Source organism: Schistocerca nitens, chromosome 1 (genome assembly GCF_023898315.1).
Source record: "Schistocerca nitens isolate TAMUIC-IGC-003100 chromosome 1, iqSchNite1.1, whole genome shotgun sequence".
Lineage (NCBI taxonomy): Eukaryota > Metazoa > Arthropoda > Insecta > Orthoptera > Acrididae > Schistocerca > Schistocerca nitens.
This window is the reverse complement of record NC_064614.1, coordinates 346,381,851-346,400,127: the sequence shown is the minus strand read 5'-3', so window position 1 is coordinate 346,400,127 and position 18,277 is coordinate 346,381,851. Positions and strand designations below refer to the sequence as shown.

General features: G+C 36.5%; 1 protein-coding gene across 2 annotated transcripts in view; it reads right to left on the bottom strand.

The window, feature by feature from the left end:
• Window positions 1–14,193: 14,193 nt before the first annotated feature.
• The window catches only part of LOC126248684 (ATP-binding cassette sub-family C member 5-like), a 288,000-nt gene continuing 283,916 nt past the window's right edge, over window positions 14,194–18,277 (bottom strand). For both annotated transcript variants that reach the window (XM_049949958.1, XM_049949966.1), the window contains one exon: window positions 14,194–16,540. In XM_049949958.1, the coding sequence (XP_049805915.1) occupies window positions 16,433–16,540 (108 nt within the window). In that variant the 3' untranslated portion in view covers window positions 14,194–16,432. The remainder of the gene's footprint in view (window positions 16,541–18,277) is intronic.

The following is an 18,277-nucleotide window of genomic DNA, read 5'->3' as shown; positions in this document are numbered from 1 at the left end:
GTTTGAGTCGCTAACTTTTCCAGATCACCACCTATGGTATATCACACTCTTTGTCCCTATCAACACTCCATCCAAAATCACTATCTGATCCTATTTTGTACATTTTCTACATTACTCTCTATGTTATCAGACCTTGAGCCAATCCTGCACTAGACTTCACAATTTCCCACTTTCTGCAACAGTTGGTGTACACCTCTGCCATTGGAACTATCTAAATTCACAACTGACTTAGGCTTTTTAACTTTCAAAGTCTGCTGCCTGTTTTGGAGTCCTCTACACTAAACTGTTGAAAGTTGATCAAATCTGTTGGTGGCACACAAAGTGCAACTATCTGAACATTTCCTCTCCTATCTATTGCCAGTTCCCATTCCCCACCCCTTTTCCCTCCTCATACTACGTAGTTCTTCCCTTGCATTTTCAAGCTGCACCTGAAGGGCACAGATCTTATGCGCATGCTCCTCTATTAGCTTATTTGTGTTACATATCTTGTAATCTCATCAGATTGCCCACTGGCTTCCCCGCTGTATTTCCACAATGAAAACACTTCTCATAAATCTACAACAAAGCCCATACTTTTCTCTCATGGTAGAAATTTTACAACAATTGGAAAAAAACTACATGTCTACATTACCCAAGCTATGCTACTACAAAATTTGAACATAAAGCACAGAGTCCTTGATGCACAATGTAAACACACACTAACAGGTAACAATCCATTTGAACCAATAACAGTGCAAGAGAGTCAGAGAGGAATGTATGTCCACTAATAATTTACTTTAAGAGCAAGTATTAGCACAAGAAATTGTTAAAAAGTATTTGAAACCAAAATTAAAGCAACAAACAGCGTTTCTTTTGTCGCAGAACAGTATAAACACGTGAGAGTAAAACTGAAACAATGCAAAAAATACAGAACATAAACAACTGCAACATGCATTACAGTAGACAAAAATGTTCTTATTTTTTCCAAATAAATGGATATGCTCACACAATCCGATAACTGGTTAATGTACTCAGTATGGGGTGTGACCACCTCTGGCAGCAGTATAGGCCCGACAATAATTGGGCGTGCTGTGAATGATGTCATCAATCTCAAGTTGAGGAAATAACACCCTTTCTTCATGCAGAGCTGCTTGCAAGTCTTGTAGAGTGGTTTGTGGATGCTGATGTGATGCAGCCCATCTCCATAGTGCATCCCAGACATGCTCTATGGTATTCAAATTGGGAGATTGAGGAGGCCAAGCCACACATGCAATATCTTACATTTCCAAAAAAAACCACAACTACCCATGGAGAAAGGAGAACCACTTGTATGAATATCAAGAGCTTTGATGGAAACCCAGTTCTAAGCAAAGAAGGGAAAGAAGAAAGGTGGAAGGACTATATAGAGGGTCTATACAAGGGCGATGTACTTGAGGACAATATTATGGAAATGGAAGAGGATATAGATGAAGATGAAATGGGAGATATGATACTGCGTGAAGAGTTTGACAGAGCACTGAAAGACCTGATTCGAAATAACACCCCCGGAGTAGACAACATTCCATTAGAACTACTGACAGCCTTGGGAGAGCCAGTCCTGACAGAACTCTACCATCTGGTGAGCAAGATGTATGAGACAGGCGAAATACCCTCAGACTTCAAGAAGAATATAATAATTTCAATCCAAAAGAAAGCAGGTACTAACAGATGTGAAAATTACCGAACAATCAGTTAATAAGTCACGGATGCAAAATTCTAACGCGAATTCTTTACAGACGAATGGAAAAACTGGTAGAAGCTGACCTTGGGGAAGATCAGTTTGGATTCCGTAGAAATGTTGGAACACGTGAGGCAATTCTGACCCTACGAATTATCTTAGAAGAAAGATTAAGGAAAGGCAAACCTACGTTTGTAGCATTTGTAGACTTAGAGAAAGCTTTTGACAATGTTGATTGGAATACTCTCTTTCAAATTCTGAATTGGTAGGGGTAAAATACAGGGAGTGAAAGGCTATTTACAATTTGTACAGAAACCAGATGGCAGTTATAATAGTCAACGGGTATGAAAGGGAAGCAGTGGTTGGGAAGGGAGTGAGACAGGGTTGTAGCCTCTCCCCGATGTTATTCAATTTTTATATTGAGCTAGCAGTGAAGGAAACAAAAGAAAAATTCAGAGTAGGTATTAAAATCCAAGGAGAAGAAATAAAAACTTTGAGGTTTGCCGATGACATTGTAATTCTGTCAGAGACAGCAAAGGACTTGGAAGAGCAGCTGAACGGAAAGGACAGTGTCTTGAAAGGAGGGTATAAGATGAACATCAACAAAATCAAAATGAGGATAATGGGATGTAGTCGTATTAACTCGGGTGATGCTGACGGAATTAGATTAGAAAATGAGAAACTTAAAGTAGTAAAGGAGTTTTGCTATTTGGGGAGCAAAATAACTGACGATGGTCAAAGTAGAGAGGATATAAAATGTAGACTGGAAATGGCAAGGAAAACGTTTCTGAAGAAGAAAAATTTGTTAACATCGAGTATAGATTTAAATGTCAGGAAGTCGTTTCTGAAAGTATTTGTATGGAGTGTAGCCATGTATGGAAGTGAAACGTGGACGATAAATAGTTTATACAAGAAGAGAATAGAAGCTTTCGAAATGTGGTGCTACAGAAGAATGCTGAAGATTAGATGGGTAGATCACATAACTAATGAGGAGGTATTGAATAAAATTGGGGTGAAGAGGAGCTTGTGGTCCAACTTGACTAAAAGAAGGGATCAGTTGGTAGGACATATTCTGAGACATCGAGGGATCACCAATTTAGTATTGGAGGGCTGCGTGGAGGGTAAAAATCGTAGAGGGAGAGCAAGAGATGAATATACTAAGCAGATTCAGAAGGATGTAGGCTGCAGTAGGTACTGGGAGATGAAGAAGCTTGCACAGGCTAGAGTAGCATTGAGAGCTGCATCAAACCAGTCTCAGGACTGAAGACCACGACAACAACAACCCATGCTCTATGCGGTGGAGCATTATCATCCTTCAGTATGAAGTCTGGGCCCACAGCATCCCACAACAACTGCACATGATGTCTGAAGATTTCTTCACAATACCACGATACCTGACAGCAGTTAAGCCTTGCTGATTCACCCATACAATTTTACAAAGAAGTGATTGAGTGGTCAACATAATCCCTACCCACTCCACAGGGAATCCTCCTCAATAATTGCCTCTTTCCACAATGTTTAGGTCCCGAAATCATGTTCCATGTTCCCTCCAGATGCGAATCCATCAAGAATCACTCTCCAGACCAAACTGGGAGTCATCTGTGAAAAGAACATTGACTCACTGTTCAACAGGCGACATATTAATGACTCCTCTCTAGGTGTTCCCTTCTGTGAAGACGTTTCAGAGGTAAACATACAGCTGGTTTCTGACAATAAAGGCAACACTGCAGAAGCCTTCTGTACACCGTTTCCTGCAATATTACATGTACAGTGGATGCTACAAAGTCAGATGGCAGTTGCCATGCAGTACTAAGGTGGTACCATCATACCCTTACAGCAAATAATGGTTATCCCTAGTCTTCAGGATACAGCTTTGGTCTCTATAAAGTGTTGCCACACCCAGGAAACAATAGAACAATTCACATTAAGCCCTCGGGCCACATCAGTTTATGACTGTCCTGGCTCTATTCTTCCTATAGCCCTCCACCACAGAGTGTATACTAGGCATCTTCTCCATACTATACTGCACCATCTCTGACTGTGTACACAGCGATTGTGGGTGTGGGACTACACGGCAAACACTACTTGTCCATTGACCAGAATGTCATCTACCATGTAGAATACGATCGTACACACATCTGTTAACAGTTCGTATGATTATATATTGAATTAGACACAGGATGGGGAAATAGCAGTTTGTTGCTTTACTTTTGGGCACCATTGTATTTAAAAACTGGAGAGCAATCAGAATAATAGCCTGCCACGTGTGAAATCACACCAATATAATACACTGTGAAGTGGTTCCTTAACTTCAATTCATTTTGTTACCTAATAAATAAAGTGATTAGATTAATATACAATTGCAAAGTTAATATGTCAGACAATATTCAATTTTGAAAGAAAACTTATTCAGGAAATGTACTTCATTATTCAAATATACAAATAAAGAAAGATATGTTATAATTACTGTAATCTTGTTACTTTACACAATTTTTGTGACTTTTCACATAAATATTTGTTAGGAGATTTGCACAATGGCTCTCTTAGAGGGAAATATTACTTCAGAAACAATTATCCAGCCAATTGTAAATCAGACTACAGAAATGAAAAAGATAATTTCAAATGTGACAGCAGGAATAAAACCACAATGGAACCAAAGATTGCACAAATTACCGGATTGGTTTGATCAAATGGATAGCAGATTTTCTGGCTTTAATGATATACTGTTGGATTTTGGTTTTCACCTCAATGGAAGAGTGGACAAACTAGAAAACCAATATATTGAGATAAAACAAGATACAACACTTAGATCATTTAGGTTTAGTGCAAGGAAAGACTGAAAGAATGTTGAATAGGCAGATAATATTAGTTCAGCAGAGGTTGTTTCAGTAAATGAAAAGCAAATTTTGGAAACAGAAATATTGGAACAACAGATAATTTAGAGCAGTTTATACCTAATAATAAGTAAACTGTTACAGATTGTACAAATGAAATGGAAATTCAATTGCAGAAGTCAGTGGGGTACTGTCTGGTAGTGATGAAGCTGATCATAATAAGGCGTATTATAGACAATAAAACACTTTCTTCTGTTATGATAAATTATTACCTTTCGTTTCGCCTGAGGACTTGCTGTTAAAACTAAACTCCGTCTGAACAAGCCTTGGAAGGCCCAACGATAGTGACCAACCGCCACATCATCCTCTGCCGGCAGGCATCACTGGATGCAGAGATGGAGGGATGTGTGGTCAGCACACAGCTCTCCCAGCAATTGTCACTTTCCCTGATCGGAGTCACTATTTCTCGATCAAGTAGCTCCTCAATGTGCCTCATAGGGGCTAAGTGCACTCCACTTGCCAACAGCGCTCAGAAGACCAGATGGTCAACCATCCAAGTGCTAGTCGAGCCCAACAGCACTTAACTTCAGTGATCTGACAGGAACTGGTGTTACCACTGGGAAAAGGCCACTAGTGAGGACTTTCTGTTACCTTTTATTATTGAGAAGTTGCTACCTTCTGTTATTACCAATAATTTATCGCCACCTGTAATTATTGGGATTTTACCACCATTTGCTACTGCTAAGAAATGCCTATTGTGTAGATTCTTGAAGTGGCCTGCACATATAAATAAACATTTGTAGTATGATTATATCCGAGTAAGCCGACAGAAATTTGAAAGCTATACTATCAATTTTTTATGTACCTCAATTGTATTTTTCACCAATTTCTCACTGACTGTCAGTTTTTTGAGCTCATTCGATAAAGACATATGTACTTGCACTCTCCCAATAGTGCGATAATTAAAAGTTATAATATGCAGAAGTCGTAAGTTTTCATTCTCCTACAGAGCTACATCCTAATCTTCACATCCTGATGCAATGAGAACTTCCATTTTTATATGGATCTTTTTGGAGCAGAAGTAAACACAAAGAGAGAAAAGCCAATGTAGCCGCCCCAGCATTGTTGTACATCACTGGGGAGACAAGGTAAATATCAAGCCATACACCAGAACTCAAAGGAATTAATCTTCAATCAATGTTCCAGAACTGTCACAATGTTTTTTAACCCACACACATCCACACCTGCTTGCGTTTCTGGACTTACAATTTATGGTGCGGCTAAATGTGCATTGGCATAACTATGTCAGTTCTGAACAATTCACATTATGTCCCTCCCTAACCACTATACTATGTCTGGTTATTACTGGCAATTTATAATTGTTAGTTATTACTAATAACTTATTGTCTACTTAAGATTACTATAATTTTTTTATTACTGAGAGGTTACCGGTACTACTGAAAATTTACAACTTACTGGTATTAATGCTATCTCTTGTTGCTCTTGAGGTTGGAACCTCATTATATAGCTTTAGGGACAACAGATAAAATATAAATGAGAAACATATTAGTAACTACTACTACTATGGATATGTAACAATATTAGAAGAGAAAAGTTGCTTCTCACCATATAGCGGAGATGCTGAGTTGCGATAGGCGCAACAAAAAGATTCTCACAGTTATAGCTTCGGGCCATTAAGGCCTTTGTCACCAACAGACACACACACGCATGCCCACTCTCTCTCTCTCTCTCTCTCTCTCTCTCTCTCTCTCTCCACAAACGCAACTCACACACACAGCTGCAGTCTCAGGCAACTGAAACCACATTCCACTATATGGTGAGTAGCAACTTCCCTTCTCTAATATTGTTACATTCCATCCTGGTTTTTCCATTGTTTGACTAATTTGGATATATTACATGTGAGTTTATTGTGCAATTAGATGATTTATATTTTGCTTCAAAGAAGCGTGAATTACAAAAGAAGAAACACACTACCTTAAGATTATATTTCATATTACGAGGAAGACAGTGGCAAGTTACAGTATATGTCACGGAGCAAAACTAGTTACTACAGTTGTACATAATATTTTATGTTTACTAGTACCAGAAGCCGTTTGGGATTTTGTGGCTGTGAACCACATTGGTCCGCTACCTTGTGGCCAGGGAAAATGAGATCCATCCCCATTGGCACATATTCGTATGGTGTACACACATAAAGCCACAAGATTGTTATAGTATGTGGTGAACCAATACTGAGAGCAGATATTAAGAAATATTAAATAGAATTACTGGTAATACATATTATGGAATGTGACAGTTATTAAAAAAAGCTTACAAAGTGAACAATGTGCAACTATTTCAAAATTTAAGTCACCAAAGTATCTCAATGATCTTCAGTTTATGATTCAGCCTTGGCGGGGGATAAACATTTGGCAATGATTTAAGAAAATATTTTATATTTTAACTGGTGGGGAGTGTTCCAGACCAAGTAAGAGTGATTGGGTAATCCTGGTGAGAAGCACGTCAGTGGTAGTGGAAGTTGTTTTATGTATAAACTTGTGAACCCGGTAGTGCTTCGCAGTTCCTAAGTATATATGGAATTGCATGTACATCCTAAATACTTTGCCCCCTCTCTCTCCAGCCATTTTCTCATCCCTTGTGTCTCTCCATACATCTCTTCCTCTGCCCACCCCTCTGTGCATAACCTCCTCCCTCCTCTCTCTGTTCAATTCCTTCTCACCTCTCTCTATGTCCATTTCCATCTGAATGTTCAGTAGAATATTGTGCAAAACTTTGAAGTAAATCCATCAAGATCATTTTGAGAATTTTGGTAACAATGTTTCCCCTTCATATATTACATATATATATTTATCGGTAACAATGTTTCCTCTTTGTATAATACATACATATTTATATTTTATATATACAACTGTCAAACTGATTTTTTGTTATAAATTGCCAAACTGAATACAATTTTTTTTAAATTTTCTTTTTCATGCCAAAGTACTGTTACCATCCACAATTAAGAGTGCAACAAAGAGAACAAGCAGTCAAATCTTCAAGCCATTCTTAATTGTTGATATGCAACTGATGTCACTTTCTGATTTTTCCGTTGGATTTTCCAACAAATTTCTTTCGTGCAAACGATGTCATACAATAACGAACATCACAAAAAATATCAACCAAATTGTTCTGAGATGATGACCTTCATACACTCAGCAACTGATTTTTATTTATATTGATTCTACATAAGTATGGATGTAAAAATGTAGTGCTCTGAGGACCTTTTGTACCCTAGCTAGTGGCTGGTACCTGTTACGATGTATAATACTTAGTTTTAAAATGTGAAGACTCGTGTAGAGTTGTAGCATTAATTAACATGTTGGTCAAAGAACCAGTTTTCTTTTATCCTTAATGAGGTGAGCACCTATGGTGTCTCTCGGTGCAAGGAATAATCCTGTCTTTCCTTGCTAGGGGGAAGTATCAATTTATTGATAATTACTGTGATCTTTGTACCCTGTGCAGTGAAACAATATTTTTCCCGCTACATAGAAATATCAGTTATCTGGTTACAACTGGCACAGATAGGACAGTCCATCAGAAATGAAAATACCAGTAGTTTAAATGCTGGAGGAAACAGAACATCCTCTTAAAATTTTTCCAAGATGTGAGAGAAGCTGTAATTTAATGATGATTTCAATCCAGTAACACGTTTTAGATTAAGAAAGGTTGAATATTTTGTGAAGCATAATTAATTGTAGTTTATAATGGATTCTGTAAGTTTAATTTACTATACGACAAAATCTGGAGAGTGTTTACACAGTTTCTACTGGTTGATAGTAGTAATTGGTAACAATTTGTACAAAGAGATTCTGTACTGGTTTGAATTTACTGAATATTTGGGGAGGGGTGGACATTAGCATAATTTAGCATAAATAGTCAAGCTCATCCCTAACTATCTTACATAAAAGATAAAGCTGGAGGTGCCGCTGGATAAGCAGTCCTCTTTGTGGTTAATCCATACATTGGGCAGAAAGCCCAAGTAGCTTCTGGACAAAGTATCTTAATGTCTACGCACCTAAAAGGAACCTAACCTATTTTTAAATTTATTACAAAATGAATAATTAGTGGATTTAAGTATGAGGGATGATGCCAACTTTACTACAGCCAAAGTTACTATGGTGAATGGCCAACAGCTTATGTTGTTATAATAAGTAAAAGGTTGTGGAAGGTTAAATGCAACAGATATCCCAAAGCAGCATCTATGGTAGTTACATTGGTTTCCTTTAAGCTTAAGTGATGAAGGTAGAATGATGATAAATGAATGTATATAAAAATTACCAGAACTGATTCAATTAGCAGAAGCATTTAAGACTGAAGGCTATATGGTTATTTGACAAGAAAATAAAAAAAATTATAATAATGAATGATAATGTAACAATGTATACACTTACATAATTAACTTTGAACTAATAGCACTTAAGCAGCAAAATGAAATGACACATATGTTTTAAGTAAAAGGGGAATTAACTAAGTGAAAAGACAAATATGGATTGTGTCCAATGTACATGACATATGAAAGAAAAAAAAAAGATTTAGTCCCATTATAACATTTAATGTCTGAATTGGATTACTTAAGAAATGGTGTGTAAGATGTATGAGACAGGTGAAATACCCTCAGACTTCAAGAAGAATGTAGTAATTCTAATTCAAAAGAAAGTAGTTGCTGACAGTGTGAAAATTACCAGTGTATCAGTTCAATAAGTCACGGCTGCAAAATACTAACATGAATTCTTTACAGACGAATGGAAACATTGGTAGAAGGCAACCTCGGGGAAGATCAGTTTGGATTCCAGAGAAATATAGGAACACACAAGGCAATACTTCTCATAGAAGATAGGTTAAGGAAAGACAAACCTATATTTTTAGCATTTGTAGCCTTAGAGAAAACTTTTGACAATGTTGATTGGCATATTCTCTTTGAAATTCTGTATGCAGCATGGGGAGAATACAGGGAGCAAAAGGCTATTTACAACTTGAACAGAAATGAAACGGCAGTTATAAGAGTCAAGGGATATGAAGTGAAGCAGTGCTTGAGAAGAGAGTGAGCCAGGGTTGTATCCTATCCCCAATGTTATTCAGTCTGTACATTGAACAAGCAGTAAAGGAAACCAAAGAAAAATATAGAGTAGGAATTAAAAGTTCAGGGAAATGAAATAAAAACTTTTAAGGTTTGCCGACGACTTTGTAATTCTGTCACAGACAGCAAAGGACTTGGATGGGGAATTGAACAGAATGGTCAGTGGTTTGAAAGGAAAATATAAGACAAAAGCAAAACAAGGAGAATGGAACGTAGCCAAATTAAATCAGGGGATGATAAGAGAGCCGGCCGGGGTGGCCGAGCGGTTCTAGGCGCTACAGTCTGGAACCGCGTGACCGCTACGGTCACAGATTCGAATCCTGCCTCGAGTATGGATGTGTGTGATGTCCTTAGGTTAGTTAGGTTTAAGTAGTTCTAAGTTCTAGGGGACTGATGACCTGAGAAGTTAAGTCCCATAGTGGTCCGAGCCATTAGAACCATTTTTTGATGATAAGGGAATTAGATTATGAAATGAGATACTTAAAGTGGTAGATGAGTTTTGCTATTTGAGCAGCAAAATAACTGATGATGGCCAAAGTAGATAGAATATAAAATGTAGACTGGCAATGGCAAGGAAAGTATTTCTGAAGAAGAAAAATTTGTTAACATCGAATATATAGATTTAAGTGTTGGGAAGTCTTTTCTCAAGATATTTGTGTGGAGTGTTGCCATGTATAGAAGTGAAACACGGACAACAAACAGTTTATACAAAGAGAGAATAGAAGCTTTTAAAATGTGATGCTACAGACGAATGTTGAAGATTAGATGGGTTGATCACGTAACTAATGTGGAGGTACTGAATAGAATTGGGGAGACAAGAAATTTGTAGCACAACTTGACCAAAAGAAAGGGTCAGTTGATAGGACACATTCTGAGGCATCAAAGGGTCACAAGTTTAGTATTGGACGGAAGTTTGGGAGGTAAAAACAGTAGATGGAGACTAAGAGATGAATGCAGTAAGCAGATTCGAAAGGATGTAGGTTGCAGTAGCTATTTGGACATGAAAAGGGTCACACAGGATAGAGTAGCATGGAGAGCTGTACCAAACCAGTCTTCGGACTGAAGACCACAACAACAGCAAGAAATAGTAACACACTTTCTAATTTATATGGTGCAGCATGTATGAGGCTACAGAATTTTTGCAGAATTTCATTCAGGATCTTCCCCTCAAAAGTCAGAAGTGTGAAGTTTGCTGAACCCTTACTGTCTATAAATGAGTAATCGTGTTAAAGTAAATGCATTTTAAATAATACACACTTTTGTCTCATTTCTATGCATGCAATATCAAGTGGTAGCTGAGTTGTTTGTTTTTCATTGTGTTATTACTTGAGGTACACCATGGATGATGAGCGGCTGTTGGGAGTTCGCAAGCAGACACCTTTATACCATAGGATATGACACGAAGCTTCCAGCACCCCATCGACTGTTTAAGGCAGCTCTCAGAGTAGGCAACATCGAGAATCACCAATGAAGAATTTACTCAAGAAAGATATAAAGCAGATGTTAGTTTGTTTCAGTATTAATCTGAAAATCTTAACTGCACATGATCATGCAATAAATGCTCATGTTTATACAATACAGTGGAAACTTATTTAACAAGTATAAAAGAATAGTTAATGACTAATACATTGAAACTAAATATGTATCAAGACTATTTTGCAAATTTGTCACTCAGAACACTCTCACTGGGCATACTCATCTAGAGTTCTGGGCTCAGGTGGACTCCCCTGAACGTCTCTTGTTTAATGAAACCTTCCTCCAAGTTAGTGATTTTCTTGGATAATGCAATCACACAACAATAGGCATGAAAGTGACAATAGTGGGGTGACAGAAAAAGAAATAAATCAACTGTGATGACAGCAGGTAAAAAAATAGTTCTGTGCTCCATAAAATGATTGAATAAATCCACAGAGAAAGCATAGCATATAATGGCTTTAAAGTAGGGCAGTAGAGTAGCCTACTTGCCATATAATTGTGATCCCAATGCAAATGAACTGATTTGGACGAAAATGAAAAGGTATTTCAGAGAACATCCCTTATGTTATCACAGAGAACCGGATGGAATATTGCCATAAGGTGGAATGTTTAGAAACATACTATTGGGCAAACACTGAAATTATGGAAGTTATCGTCAATGATATTATTTATGCAAGCTCACCTCCCTTGAGTGGCAATGAATCAAAGCTATCTAGGACTGAGAATGGCATTAGTGGACACACGAGTGAAACTTATGGCTTAGATGAATCAATTCTGGCACGTAATGTTTTGTTGTGTTCTACTTTTCAAGCACAATATGGCTAGAAATTTTCAGTAAAAGTATCACAGTCACTGGTTTTTTACACACTATTATTTAAGTCTTACATCTCTGTAACTAAATTAGATATGATTTATATACTTACTGCAATATATTTTGTAGCAATGAGTATCTTCACTGAACAATTAAATAAATTACAATTTCAGATTTAATTGCATTTATGTAATCACTTATCTCTGCATGTTATGTTTGCTTTCAGTTACAAGTCAACAGATGCTCTGAACATAGTGGCATCTGATGCATAAGGCTGACTGGTTTGGCTGTGCCAAGAAATAGTATTAGTATGAACACAGACTGCTCTGCTTGAATTGATACAGCTACTACAGCCAACAACAACACGGAGAATGTTACTGGAGTGTGAGTGTAATGTTATCATAACATTGTGCTTAACATGATTAAATTGAGCTGTACCTTGTCGATAAGTCGCGGTACATCTCCTGCATGCCATCTTCGCCTCTAGCGGACAGTGTGCTGTTTTGATGAAAGCAAGTGGCAGCGTGAAGAGTGTGTCGGATGGCCGAGCAGGGAGGGCTGTTCTGGCACAGTGTGTTGTGATTTGAGCTGTGCGATTTCTCTTTCGGATGACTGGACTTCAGTATTGTGCTTGGGGTTGCATGTCAGAAAATAAGTTTTCATCCTGATGGCTCCATAGGACATGAGGTGGCCGAAGCAATTTGTACTCGAAGTCAGTGGTTGCAGCGCCTTGTGTAAGAGGGAAACATGCCATCTCAGAACTGCGGTGAAGTATCTTGCTTCTGTTGAGTGACTTTGGGGACAGCGTGAGGTTCGCAAAATGTAACTCACCTTCATGGCTACTAGAACTCTAAATATACTGGCTCAAGAGGCCTGCACGTGCTTGAACCAACTGCTTATTATAACAGCGTAAATGTGTGATTTTCTGTAATTAAGACATAGTGTTTTTACCTTCTTATATATGATAGCTTTGAAGACTTTGGATTAAGTTATCTCATTTAGTGCTGTGAGTGGTTTTGATGCTTGCTAAGTAACTTGTTAATTCTGGGAGAAAAGGGTTCAAGCCAATTTTTTGGTTTTAAGTAATGTCTGCTAATGTAATTGAAGTTCGTTTGCCACCTGTGTGCATTCATTCAAATCTTGTTGATTTTCCATCCCGCTTGGTGGTCCCTTGTTACCGTCACGGCATTGGGTATTGCTTTGATACTGAATCCTGGTCCCTTTATTGTGGGTGTGTAATTATGCTCACAGCCATATTGAGTTCAGTTCCATGATTGAGGGATTAAGGGTCATTTATGATTTGATTATTTGTTGAACTGAAAGATCCTTTACTTGCCAGACAATTCTAGCAGTCACTAGCACAATGCACAGAATTGTCTTGATTAGCCAGGAGGTGTCTATATCTGATTTACCCTGAGTAGCTACCTGAGTGCAGCCGATTGGATTATGAGGTCGCAGGTTGCACTGTCTCTTGATCAACAACATTGTACTTTCTTGTTTTTTTAAGTGTGTGTGTGTGTGTGTGTGTGTGTGTGTGTGTGCTTGTTTGTTTCATTCCTTTGGTCAGTAGTATTGTGGAACATTTTGTAATACAACAGAATTGTAAATTAGTAAGCAGGCTGTCAGAAAATATTACAAAATGAACTGCCAAATTGTGACACAATTTCTTCTTGTTGTAGCTGTCATTTTGAGCCAGAAATGCATTGTTCTTCTGACACATGAGCTTGTATTACAAATATTTTCTGTGTCCTAATAATTATTTGGTATCTCATTATAGGAATTGAAATGATTAATTCTCGAGAAACTGCAACAAATTTCTTTGCCTTTGTGATGTAGCTTGTTGGAAGCATTTTCTTTCCTAAGAGTGATAGTTAAGTGCAGCATTTGTTTGTTGTCTTTGAACATAGATATTTTCATAACCATATACACCCTCTTGGGTTTCCTATGTTTTAACAGTACAATGTGGGTCAGTGTGACAGTGCATTGAAGTCTTACTTGAAAGCAAAGTAAGTACTGCAGCACATGTTCGGGGATGTGCACATTTATGAAATTTGATCACCTCTGAGACTTGTTATAGTTCTTAACGTGTTTTTTAATTAATTGTTGAAAGCTTACAAGTAAATTCTTCTTAATTGCTTTGACTGGTCTTTTAAGCATACACTGTTCACAATATATATTTTGGTCACAAATGATGTTCAACCCTTACTTGGACTTAGTCCTCCCCCACCTGGACAACCCCACGCAGTAGATGTGTAATACAAATGGTGTTCAAAAAATAAAAATAAAAAATTGAACAGCAAATTAGCAGCACAACCGCATATTTATTATAACTCTGAGTATACATTTATTTAGGCACTTAGCTTTCATAATTTTAAGTACATCATCCTGAAACATAGTTCAGAATTCAAATGAAGTAACCATGTAAAACATTTAATCATGTAATAACAGTAAGAATACTTTATCACATGTAAAAGAACATTAAAATTTACTGAGAAATACTTTTGTACTCTTTTGCAACAATATGGCTACATACATTTAACTTTCAAATAAATAAATATTATTAAATTCTATAGTTTGGAATAAATCACAGCTGAATATTGTGAAGAAAAGTTTTACTTTCTTCTCCAAAGACTACTAAAACAGATATTGACGACCACTGGCACAATAAAAACAAAATAGTTTTTTTTTTTCTAGAGAAGCCGAGTAACTTCAGTACATTCCAGTAAAACAGAATATACATTTGAGTATTATAACAAGTGAGTATTATGACAGTCAATTAAAACAATCAATTGTATTTGCCAAACTCAATTATTTTGCCCATTTAAATTATTTGGAGTTGATATTTGCCTTAAAAGTCTGCTGTTACATATAAAATGTAAATTAAATAAAGAATTTCAGATCTCAAATGGCTGCACAGGTTTCAATTCCCATTAATGTGTGCAGCAATGAGGAACATTACACTCCACTTAAGAAGAAACCTCACTTCTGTTATGGGGACAGATAACTAAACTGTTCTCAAATAGAGAAATCTGGAGTTTAATTATGGACTGGTAACATTTGCTTTTTATTAGTCATCTTATAGTGTCTTCACAGTGTGTTTACTTTCCAATAGTATGCATGCTGACATGTTTGTAACAAGTTTCTGAGGAATTTTTCCTTTTTGTGCATATGCAATGAAGGCCTTTCTGTAAACGGGCAAAATAATGAACTGTGGTAGCCAAAAGACAAATGTTCCCAAGTTGACAATAACCTTTCTTTTACTGTTAAGTCATTTTCCGTTTTCTGCTTCCTGGAGTATATTTAAAGGATACTAATTTCTTAAGCTATACAGTAACAGGGTTTTCTAAAATGTGTCACTTTTACATTCTGTACAAACAGAGACAAAAGCCATAATCGAGTTGTAATTAAATGAAAAAAACTCTACCAAGTCAATTCCAACAAATAACAGGGCAAGTGGAAGACTAGATCATCAAAATCATATCCATACAAACTTACTGTTCAGATCTAACAGAAAAACTGTTGATAACAAAACAGATTTATCACCATTTTACGTAAATTCGCCCTTCCCATGCTACACAAACCCATGTTTTTCATTTCACAAATACAAAACTGATCATTTAAGTACAGTTTAAAGGTAGTTAATTACAACCAGAAAAATTGCTTTATAACAGCAAATTATTTGCAAAATATGATTCTTAACAAACAGCATTAATGTCTAGGAAATTTCAACTCTGAAAAAAGAAAGCAATTCCTGCAATCAACAGCACCAGATTCTCACTCATTTATGACTATATAACAGTAGTTTCACTGTGTATTTAGTCACTCACGGGTGAAACATGTAACTGTAATGGGTGGGTTGTATATTTTTCAGAGTGCTCTACATAGTTTGTGAGGTCAAAGCAAAAGGTTTCTTCCACTATGGGATCATTATCAACTTATAGCATATTGAATCAAAAAATAGTTGTCAAGACATGCTCCACCGAATAAACACTTATCTCTGTATGCAAAGACAAAAATTGCATGAACATACATACATTTACAAATGTCTCAAAAATAAGATGTGTTTTTTACATTAAAGTTGATGCTAAATAGCATGATAAATATTTTTCAAAAATTAAATATAAATCGTATAAAAACATACTCACATTTAAGTAAGGCCACTGCCCCCATGCTCTTAAATTGCCAAATAACAGATTTAACATGTTAGTGTAAATAATTCCATTACGAAAATATCCAAGCTTCCTCTGTCTGCAAAAATTTGCTGTATCACTACAAGACAATATTGTACTTTTCAAACAATGATAAGACTACAATGACCTTGACTGATTTCTCATTATCCATTTTACTTCCAAAAATTATGAGTTCTCATAAATTCAGCTGCAATAATATAGCCTCCTATAAATATAATTCAGCTGTTAAATAGCAACGTTTTCCAGAACCATTAATTTACATTTGTTCCCTAAATGACAAAAATATCATATACTGAGATCCTGTAATGTCGAGATTCCCATGGCAAGCATCATTTGTCTGAAGAGTGAGTCTTCTCTATTCATTAAACTGACTGGTGTGTCAAACTCCACAACCTGAAATTAGTAGTAGTAATTTGTAAATTAGTTGAAAATGATTGCTCTGCATTTCTACTATTAATACTATTCTAATCTACTAGTTAATATTATGAAACATTAGTGCAACAAAAGATTATTAATATCAATTACTGATTCACATTAGTTATCAATAGAGTGGAATAGGAAAATGTTCATCTGAACATAAAACACATACAAAACCATAGTACATGCCCTACGGTGGATACCAAAGCAAATCATTCCAAGATAAAAGACTAATGCTCAACACACACAAATATTTTGGAAGACAGGAAACATTAGGCACAAATAACAACTTACTACACAGCACACACAGTGCTTTACAGTTTGCAGTTCGTAATAGCAAACAAATGTGATGGCCGTATGATTCATTTGAATTTTAGATTATTAACTGAAGTTAATTTGCTTCATTAGTTGTTCAGTTTATCTAAGTTTACAAGGACCATTTCACTTCTGAAGATAATAAAATATGGTTAATGAAACTTATATTGTAGAACTTGTGTCACAAACATGAATGTTGAATTTCCCACATGAAGTAGTACCGATATTTCAGAGTTACTCAACCAATATTCACAAGAATGCTTTCAATTTACTTCCTCACAGAGATGGTAGAGCAGGGAGACCAGGCTGCTATACTATAAACTGAGACTTCCATTTTACAGCTTATGATACAGATTTAAGGATACCAATGCTCAGCAGGACATTCAGTAATGTGAAGAAATTATTTTTGAGAATTACTGAAATACAATAGTGGCATCAAGGCTCGCATTAGCGGACTTTTAGGGATTACTGTGACAGAATTCAAATAACACTACCGGCTATTGAATCCAGTCTGACTTGCTGTACATTTAATAGAATGATTGTTTTTCCTTATCACTACATCATCTGTGTCAGTATTACAGATGTAAAGTAGCTTTGCCTCTGATTCCAACTGAAATTGCCCCATTTGAAAGGTAAGATTTTACCAAAGATGATGGCTCGCTAGGCTTGAATTTCAAAACTCAAATAGCAGTGAAGATTTTGCCTGCCATATTTGTCACACCAGGGATAACTTGGAGACACTTAAGATGATGTTACAAGAAAGGGGCATAAAAGATGAAGTAGTCCATTGCTTTATTGATGAATGTGGAGTAAACATGATTGGACCAATGTCATTAGTAGAAATCCTCCACTTAAATTGTACACACATCAATTACAACTGTGTGTGAATAAATTCAAAATTTGTTAGCAACATATAAACAACAAACTACACAGATAATAATTCACAAACAGCACAGGCTAAACTACTGAGAATACAGAACAATAGCTGACCAAGCAGCTTCAAGTGTGGTGTAGGAGTATGTAGCAGGCAATAATTAAGTTGTAGGTTTTAAGTTCGCAACAGGAATCAGACAGGACAGGTTCAGCAACAAGTGAGCAAGTTTTTAGTGTATTACGCAAAACACGTATTTCCATTATACTTCTTAATTGTTAAACTGATTTTTGTAATATAAATAAACTGATAATTTTGTATTATGGTTTTGTTATTTATAAATGATAATTGCATAACTATCCCCTCCACCTTCAACTGCAACAAAACGATTGTGCAACACACTACTACACTTTCGATAAAATAACCTCCATTACATTCATAATCACTACTGAAATGTAAACTCTTGGTAGCATAAACATGTGTCTTTCACTGCTCATACTCCTGACTGCCAACTGCTTTACCTGGAA